General features: G+C 55.0%; 1 protein-coding gene and 1 long non-coding RNA gene across 2 annotated transcripts in view; both read right to left on the bottom strand.

Moving 5' to 3' along the window:
* Positions 1–3,397, bottom strand: part of LOC145338599 (uncharacterized) — a 142,791-nt gene extending 139,394 nt beyond the window's left edge. Inside the window, exon 1 of the mRNA XM_080182973.1 lies at positions 3,256–3,397. Within this exon, the coding sequence (XP_080039099.1) occupies positions 3,256–3,362 (107 nt within the window). The 5' untranslated portion in view covers positions 3,363–3,397. The remainder of the gene's footprint in view (positions 1–3,255) is intronic.
* Positions 3,398–4,723: 1,326 nt separating this feature from the next.
* LOC145338598 (uncharacterized) lies at positions 4,724–8,699 on the bottom strand. The gene is made up of 4 exons (XR_013885851.1): positions 8,610–8,699; positions 6,690–6,834; positions 4,885–4,961; positions 4,724–4,791 (listed from the first exon to the last, which is right to left on the bottom strand). It is a non-coding gene; the product is annotated as an uncharacterized LOC145338598 (long non-coding RNA).
* Between the last annotated feature and the right edge of the window lie 820 nt (positions 8,700–9,519).

The raw sequence follows: 9,519 nt of genomic DNA on the forward strand, positions 1-9,519 counted from the left end.
CACCTTCTAAATTCCAATCCACTCATTCCATAACTCTAACTCGCCTCACTCTCTAAATCTCACACCCCTCACTCACTACATCCCACTGACTCCACCCCCTCAATCCCAATCCCCTCAGCCGCTCAATCCCATTCCCCTCACTCATTATGCCCCAATCCCCTCAATCAATACATCCTCTCCCCTCACTCCACAAATGCCATTCCCCTCACTCCACAAATGCCATTCCCCTCACTCCACAAATCCCATTCCCCTCACTACACAAATCCCAATCCCCTCACTCCGTCAATCCCATTCCCCTCACTCCCTATGTGACACTCTCTCACTCCCTCAACAGCATTCCCTTCACTCATTATACCGCACTCTGCTCAGTCCCAAAATCCAACTCCCCTCACTCCCTACATCCCACTGCCCTCACTCACTACACCCCACTCCCCTCATTCACGACACCCCATTCCCCTCACTCACTACTTCCCACCCTACTCTCACGACACCCCACTCCCCTCACTTGCTGCACCCCACTCCCCTCACTCGCTCCGGCCCTCTCCCCCTCAGTCACTCCGTCCCTCTCCCCCTCAGTCGCTCCGTCCCTCTCCCCCTCAGTCGCTCCGGCCCTCTCCCCCTCAGTCGCTCCGGCCCTCTCCCCCTCAGTCGCTCCGGCCCTCTCCCCCTCAGTCGCTCCGGCCCTCTCCCCCTCAGTCGCTCCGTCCCTCTCTCCCTTCAGTCGCTCCGTCCCTCTCTCCCTTCAGTCACTCCGTCCCTCTCCCCCTCAGTCACTCCGTCCCTCTCCCCTCAGTCACTCCGTCCCTCTCCCCCTCAGTCTCTCCGTCCCTTTCCCCCTCAGTCGCTCCGTCCCTCTCCCCCTCAGTCGCTCCGTCCCTCTCCCCCTCAGTCGCTCCGTCCCTCTCCCCCTCAGTCGCTCCGTCCCTCTCCCCCTCAGTCGCTCCGTCCCTCTCCCCCTCAGTCGCTCCGTCCCTCTCCCCCTCAGTCGCTCCGTCCCTCTCCCCCTCAGTCGCTCCGTCCCTCTCCCCCTCAGTCGCTCCGTCCCTCTCCCCCTCAGTCGCTCCGTCCCTCTCCCCCTCAGTCGCTCCGTCCCTCTCCCCCTCAGTCGCTCCGTCGCTGTCCCCCTCAGTCGCTCCGGCCCTCTCCCCCTCAGTCGCTCCGTCCCTCTCCCCCTCAGTCGCTCCGTCCCTCTCCCCCTCAGTCGCTCCGTCCCTCTCCCCCTCAGTCACTCCGTCGCTGTCCCCCTCAAGTCACTCCGTCCCTCTCCCCCTCAGTCACTCCGTCCCTCTCCCCCTCAGTCACTCCGTCCCTCTCCCCCTCAGTCACTGGGTGTGTCAGTGTCCCGGTATATCCAGTCTCACCCTCCTGGGTCATTTTGAAACAGCAATGTACCTGTGCAATAAGCAGCGTTACAGCCTGGTGTCGGTTTCAGCTCATAGACAAAGTAACTGCTGCAGTTTTTAATCTTTATCTCTCGCTCCCAGCTGCAGGGATTCCCATCCCAGTTAAAACAAACTGTCCCGCTTCCTTCCCCCTGTTCCAGGGTGGGATGTGATCCTGAAATGAGGTGTATAAATATTGGAGAGTGTAAGCGATGTGAACAGTGCTGGACAGTGAGAGTAAATCTGATATTGTAAAGTCTGACTGACCGTTTAACCAGCCTGAACGACGTGTGGAGCAGTGTCTCTCTGCGACCGGAGTCTCCGGAATCTTCCATCCACCAGAACTGGAATAACAATCAGAAAGACAAGTTTACATTTCCCCACTCCCCCCGGGAGCGAGTCTCACTTCACCCCCACTGTCCCGGGAAGTGAGTGTCATGTTCTCCAAACTCCCGCTAAGATCAATTCCCACATTCTCCTAGTTTCCCGTGGGAGCGAGACCCGCATTCTCCTCGTTTCCCGTGGGAGCGAGACCCGCATTCTCCTCGTTTCCCGTGGGAGCGAGACCCGCATTCTCCTCGTTTCCCGTGGGAGCGAGACCCGCATTCTCCTCATTTCCCGTGGGAGCGAGACCCGCATTCTCCTCGTTTCCCGTGGGAGCGAGTCCCATCTTCTCCACCATTTCCCGTGGGAGTGAGACCCGCATTCTCCCCACTACACGCAGAGTGTGTCCAACATTCTCCCCATCTCCTTAAGGGAGCCAGTCCCATATTCGCCACCATTCCCCGTGGGAATGAGTCCCGCATTCTCCTTCTTTCACCATTGGAGAGAGTTCTACATTCTCCCCACTTCCCTTGGGAGCAAGTCCCACATTCTCTGCCAATCCCCAGTGGAACGAGCTCCCAACTCTTCCCGGTCCCCTTGGGAGCAAAACAAACATTCTCCCAATTCACCACGGCAATGCATTCCCTATTATCCCCCACTCCTCGTGGGAGTGCATCCCACATTCTTCCCTACACCACATGGGAAGGTCCCACATTCTCCTCACTCTTGACCTGGGAGTGAGTCCGCATTCTCGCACACTGACCCTGAGAACGGGTCACACATTCTCCCAGCTTCCCACGGGAGCAAGTCCCACAGTCTCCCCGACTCCCACTGTAAGGGAATCCCATATACTTCACACTTTCCCTTTGAAGAGAGACCCACGTGCTCCCTGCTTCCCACGGGAGCGAGTCCCACATTCTCCACCACTGCCCATGGGCAAGAGTTGGACTTTCTCCACAATCCCCCATAGGAACAAGTCCCATATTCTCCCAGACTCCCCGTGGGAGTGAGCCCCAAACTGGCTCAATCCCTGTGGGAGGGAGGTCCCTATACTCGCCACTCTCCATGGGAATGAGTTCCACATTCTCCCCAGTCCCTCGGGAAAGAAGTTTCTCCTGAATTCCGCTAACGGATTTGTCTCTGACTGTCTCAGACTGAAAGCTTCCCTCCCCCTGCCCCACTCTCACTCGCGAGTGGAAAAATCTTTTCTTGAGTGACGCTGTCCGAGTGCCTTTAATTACACAGCTTTTCCATTCCACCTTCCCTCGCTGTTCGACCTCAGAAGAAAAGTAGGGCACCAGGCAAGTGGTGTGTCCCAGTCTGACATTGACAATCTCACTGGTCGTAGCTTCAGGAGCACTGGATGGAGCTCCCTGGCCTCATCATCGCTGGACCCAATGTGGGGACCAACGGAAAGTCCACTGGCCCTGTGGTGGGATTGGTCAACCAAGGCAGTGTGTAGGATAAAATATCCCACCCGTCATCACACCGCCTGAGACCAACTCCCAACATCCCGCGGGGTGAGCTGGGTGTGTCCCCGACACCTTACCTGTTGAACCTGTACCATCCGTAGACAAGATCCTTGTCACACTGCACCTCTCCCACACACTCTGTCCCAGTACAATCGCTGCTTCTCCAGGGCTGGTTCAGCACCATGTGATCGACACACGGGTCAGTGAGCACTGAGTTTGGGTCTGAGTGACAGAGAAATGTTTAACGTTAACAGATAAAGTACAGTCAATCTCACACAGAGACTTGTGGCCACCCTCTCCCTCCCTCACACAGATAACAACAACCTCAATGCAGGAGAGAGTGTCGAGGGGGATGGGGGAATCTCAGTGACGTGGAGGGATTGGAGAAAGTTGGGGAATGTTCTCCACGGGGAAGAGGTGAAGGGGGAGAGGAGATTTGATCAAGGGGTTCAGGATCACGAGGAGGGTCTGGGGCAGAGTCGAGAGGGAGAAAGAGTTTGTGTTTGGGTCGGGTCGAGAATGAGAGGGGGACAGAGAATTTCACAGGGATCAGGCAGAGAATCGATGGGGACACGGGGAGAAATGTTTTCACACGGTGAGTGGTTGGGGTGTGCAGTGAGCTGTCTGACAGTGTGGGGGAGGCAGGTTCAATCGAGGGATTCGCAACGGAGTTCGACTGGAATCTGGAAAGGCCGAAAGTGCCGAGGTTACACCCCACTCCCCTCACTCACTACACCCCACTCCCCTCACTCACTGCACCCCAGTCCCCTCACTCACTACACCCCACTCCCCTCACTCGCTGCACCCCACTCCCCTCACTCACTACACCCCACTCCCCTCACTCGCTACACCCCACTCCCCTCACTCGCTGCACCCCACTCCCCTCGCTCACTACACCCCACTCCCCACACTCACTACACCCCACTCCCCTCACTCACTGCACCCCACTCCCATCACTCACTGCACCCCACTCCCCTCGCTCACTGCACCCCACTCCCCTCGCTCACTGCACCCCACTCCCCTCACTCGCTCCACTCCACTCCCCTCACTCACTGCACCCCACTCCCCTCGCTCACTATACCCCACTCCCCTCGCTCGCGACACCCCACTCCCCTCACTCACTACACCCCAATCCCCTCACTCACTGCACCCCACTCCCTTCGCTCACTACACCCCACTCCCCTCACTCACTACACCCCACTCCCCTCACTCACTGCACCCACTCTCCTCAGTCACTCTTTCCCTCTCCCCCTCAGTCACTCCGTCCCGCTCCCCCTCAGTCACTGCAACCCTATTCCCCCAGTCACTCCGTCCCTCTCCCCCTCAGTCACTCCGTCCCTCTCCCCCTCAGTCACTGGGTGTGTCAGTGTCCCGGTATATCCAGTCTCACCCTCCTGGGTCATTTTGAAACAGCAATGTACCTGTGCAGTAAGTAGCGTTACAGCCTGGTGTCGGTTTCAGCTCATAGACAAAGTAACTGCTGCAGTTTTTAATCTTTATCTCTCGCTCCCAGCTGCAGGGATTCCAATCCCAGTGATACCAATACCACTTCCAATGCTCGCTAAAACAGACTGTCCGGTTTACTTCCCCCTGTTCCAGGGTGGGATGTGATCCTGAAATGAGGTGTATAAATATTGGAGAGTGTAAGCGATGTAAACAGTGCTGGACAGTGAGAGTAAATCTGATATTGTAAAGTCTGACTCTACCCTCTAACCAGCCTGGAGATCCTGTGGAGCAGTGTCCCACTTCAGCCCGAAACTCCGGAATCTTCCATCCTCCAGAACTGGAACAACAACCACAGAGACAGAGAATTACAGAGTGATACAGCTGGGATAGAGAGCCATTCAGTCCTCTGTATCCCTGCTAGCCCCTCTGAATGATCTACCAATGTTGTCTCACTCTCCTCCCATTCCGCTTCCCACTGGATTTTACGCCTCTCCTTCCAGCATTTACCCAATGTCCTTTCCAAATGTTTCCAGTTCATCGACTTTGCTGGCCCTTCGGCCCGCCATCTCTATGTGTTGGTGGTGGAGAGAGTGAATGTTTGTAGTTAGCGTGTCAATCGAGCTGTCCTGTCCTGTCCTGTCCCGAATGGTCGGAAGGACTATTACTTATGTGGCGAAAAACTGCAGCAGGCGACGGTGCAGAGGGACCTCGGGGTCCTTGTGCATGAGTCGCAAAAACCCAGTCTGCAGGTGCAGCAGGTGGTCAGGAAGGCGAATGGGATGCTGGCCTTCATAGCGAGGGGGATTGAATATAAAAGTAGGGAAGGTCTTGCTGCGGCTGTACAGGGCATTGGTGAGGCCGCAGCTGGAGTACTGTGTGCAGTTTTGGGCGCCGTACTTACGCAAGGATATTTTGGCCTTGGAGGGAGTGCAGAGGACGTTCACTGGGCTGATACCGGAGATGAGGGGGTTGAGCTATGAGGAGAGGCTGAATAAACTAGGCTTGTACTCGTTAGAGTTTAGAAGAATGAGGGGGGATCTCATTGAGACGTATAAGATGATGAATGGGATGGATAGGATAGAGGTGGAGAGACTCTTCCCGCTCAGAAAGGATAGTAGGACTAGGGGGCACAGCCTCAAGATAAAGGGGGGGCAGTTTAGAACGGAGTTGAGGAGGAACTTCTTCACTCAAAGGGTGGTGAATCTCTGGAATTCTCTGCCCGTTGAAGTGGTGGAGGCTACCTCGCTAAATATATTTAAGATGCGGGTTGATGGGTTTTTGATAAGAGAGGGGATTAAGGGTTATGGGGAGAGGGCGGGAATGTGGAACTGAGCCACGACAGATCAGCCATGATCTTATTGAATGGTGGGGCAGGCTCGAAGGGCTAGATGGCCTACTCCTGCTCCTATTTCTTATGTGCTTATGTGACTTTTGTGCTTGTACGTGGTGAACTGACTTATCGGGGAGTCAGGAGGTGGGTTCCTTTCTGCAGATTGCCAGCCTCTGACCTGCTCTGGTTGCCACAGTATATCAATGACTGTTCACTTTCTGGTCAATGGTAACCCCCAGGAGGGTGATAGTGGGGGAGGTGGTGGTGGGGGAGTATGGGGACGTGGTGGGGGAGTATGCAGTGATGGTTGAATGTGGAGGGGGGAGATGGTCAGATCCTCCCTTGCTGGAGATGGTCATTGCCTGGCACTTGTGTGGGGTGAATGGGGAGGGAAATCTGCCATCCTTACTCGGTCTGGCCTGCGTGAGGCTCCACACACACAGCAACCTGACTGAGAGTGAAATCTCCCCGCAGGCCACTCATTTCTCACCAACAACCATTCACATCATCACGGGAAGAATTTACCGACTGCATTTTCCCACCCCCGGCTCACCACACCCCCCCACGCCCCCACACCCCCCCCACCACCCACTGCCCCCCGCCCCCCACTCCACCCACCCCTCCCCACCCCGCACTGGTATCTCTGACCATCGCAGTCTCTCTGCAGTGACTGTATCCACACTGACCCTTTCCTCCCGCTGTGCCCAGTTTATCAGGAAATGTCGCTGCCTCTACCTTTTAAACCGGTACCAGCCTGTACGAAGATCATAATCACACTTCACGTCCCTGATACATTCTGTCCGTCTGCAACTTGTGCTCCTCCAGGTATCGCTCAGCACAGTGTGATCCTCACAAGGGTCAGTGTGTGCGGAGTCCAGAACTGAGACACAGAGACAGGTTTAATGTTAATACAATCTGCAGTTCGTTTTCCAAAGAGAATTCTGATTATCGAAGAACCGAAAACCTCACCTTCGACACCTGCTCTGCTCTTGACACCACCCGATTGAAAATATTACACACTCAATCTCAAATCTTTACCCCTCTTGTTCGAACCAGGTTTCTATCTGTGTTCCCAGTGAAATCCTGACCCTCTGCCTCACACCTCAGACACAGCACCCTCTGTTCCAGATGAACAATTGGAGCCGAGGCTATGGGAACACAGCAATAAACCCAACAGAGACGCCACAGATGGTCAGGCTGGGCAGAGAGGCAAAACCACGGCAAATGGAATTTGACACTGAAAAGGGTGAGGTGAGGTATTTTCAGTGGGGGACTCAAAAGGACAGGGGAAAGCACAGTGAACCCTAGGATGCAAGGACAGCGGACCAGAGCGACCTTGGCGTGTTTGCCCATCGATCCCTGAAGGCAGCAGGACACGGAGATATGGTGGATAAAAATGGGGTAACTGTCTTTATTAGCCATCCAACTAACCTACACATGATTGGACACTAAGGGGCAATTTAGCATCGCCAATCCATGCAATTTACCACAGCTAATGACTGAGGGGAGAGGAACGGAGTGATTGAGGGGAGAGGGACAGAGTGATTGAGGGGAGAGGGACAGAGTGATTGAGGGGAGAGGGACAGAATGATTGAGGGGAGAGGGACAGAGTGATTGAGGGGAGAGGGACAGAATGATTGAGGGGAGAGGGACGGAGTGATTGAGAGGAGAGGGACGGAGTGATTGAGCGGAGAGGAGCGGAGTGATTGAGCGGAGAGGAGCGGAGTGATTGAGGGGAGAGGGACGGAGTGGCTGAAGGGAGAGGGATGGTGCGGAATATCAGAGGAGGAAGATTACAATGGATCTGGTCAGACACAGCTCGAGTACTGTGTGTACCTCCGATTGTCACACTATAGGAAGAATGTGATTGCACTGGACAGCGAGAGGGTGCAGAGGAGATTTACCAGGACACTGCCTGGGCTGGAGCATTGCAAATATGGAGAGAGAGGCTGGTGAGGCTGGGCTTGTTCTACTTGGGGAAGAGAAGGCTGAGGGGGACGGGACCTGATAGAGGTGTACAAAATAATGAGGCACATTGACTGGGTAGATAGGAAGGAAGTGTTTTTTATTCCCCCCTTTTGTAGAGGGGTAAACAACCAGGAGATAGAGATTTATGGTAAGGTGCAGGGGGTTTGCAGGTTGGAGGGAACCTGGAATGCACTGCCTCAAAGAGTCGTAGCAGCAGAGGTAGTTGGACGTAATGTCAAAAGATGCGAAATTACCCCTTCGTGTCCCAAAGATCTGCGGTTGGGTGGATTGGCCACCCCCTCGCCACCTCAATCCCAATACTGTCACCCCCTCAATCCCACTGTGCTCAACGCCTCAATCCCATTCCCCTCACTCCCTCAATCCCATTCCCCTCACTCCCTCAATTCCAATCCACTCTCTCTCAATCCCATTCCCCTCACTCCCTATATGACACCCTCTCACTCCCTCAACAGCATTCCCTTCACTCATTTCATCCCACTCTGCTCAGTCCCGAAATCCCAGTCTCCTCATTCCCAAAATCAAACTCCCCACACTCTCTACACCCAACTCGCCTCACTCACTACACCCCGCTTCCACTCAGTCTCCACACACATTCACCCGACTCCGGAATTCCAGCACTATATTTGGGGAATATTTAATCCAGACAAATTTGTGGGACGTTGATACCTGAGGTTGGAGATTCTGTCGGGATTGGGGAATCTGGGTCAGTGGATTCCGGCTGGGATCTATCCTCGTCTCCCAGAGTTGGTGTTGTCCCTGGATCTGTGAGAAGGGAAAAGATATTGGAGATCACAGAGTAGAAATCATCCGGATCCTCGATGTACATTCCGAGTATTGGGATAAATTTACACTTCCCAATATGTTCAACCCGAAGTCAGTCATGGCCCAGATCCTGCGTCACAACAGGGAATTTCATCAAACTGTACTCTAATTCCCGTCAGTACATCCCAATCCCCTCACCCCCCTCAATCCCAATCCCCTCACCCCCTCAATCCAAATCCTCTCATCCACCTCAATCCCAATCCCCTCACTCACTACATCCACGTCCCTCACTCTCTATATCCCTCTCCCCCAACTCACTAGACCCCACCCTCCTCACTCACGAAATCCCATTCCCACACTCACTCCACCTCACTCACTGCACACCACCCTCCACACTCAATACACCCCACTCCCCTCATTCACTCCATCCCACACCAATCCCTCACTCACGGCACACCACTCACTCACTACACACCACACCCATCCGTCACTACACCTAACACCCCCTCACTCACTACACCCCACACCCCCTCACTCACTACACCCCACTCCCCTCACTCACTCCACCCCACTCCCCTCACTCACCACACCCCACTCCCCTCACTCACTACATCCCACTCCCCTCACTCACTCCACCCAACACCCCTCTCTCACGACACCTGACTCCCATCTCTCTCTACACCCCACACCCCTCACTCACTACACCCCACACCCCTCACTCACTGCACCCCACACCCCTCACTCACTACACCCCACTCCCCTCACTCACTACGCCCCACACCCCTCACTCACTACACCCCACTTCCACTCAGTC

This window comes from Carcharhinus amblyrhynchos, unplaced genomic scaffold, assembly GCF_965287045.1.
Source record: "Carcharhinus amblyrhynchos unplaced genomic scaffold, sCarAmb.v2.hapA chromosome_104, whole genome shotgun sequence".
Taxonomy (NCBI): domain Eukaryota; kingdom Metazoa; phylum Chordata; class Chondrichthyes; order Carcharhiniformes; family Carcharhinidae; genus Carcharhinus; species Carcharhinus amblyrhynchos.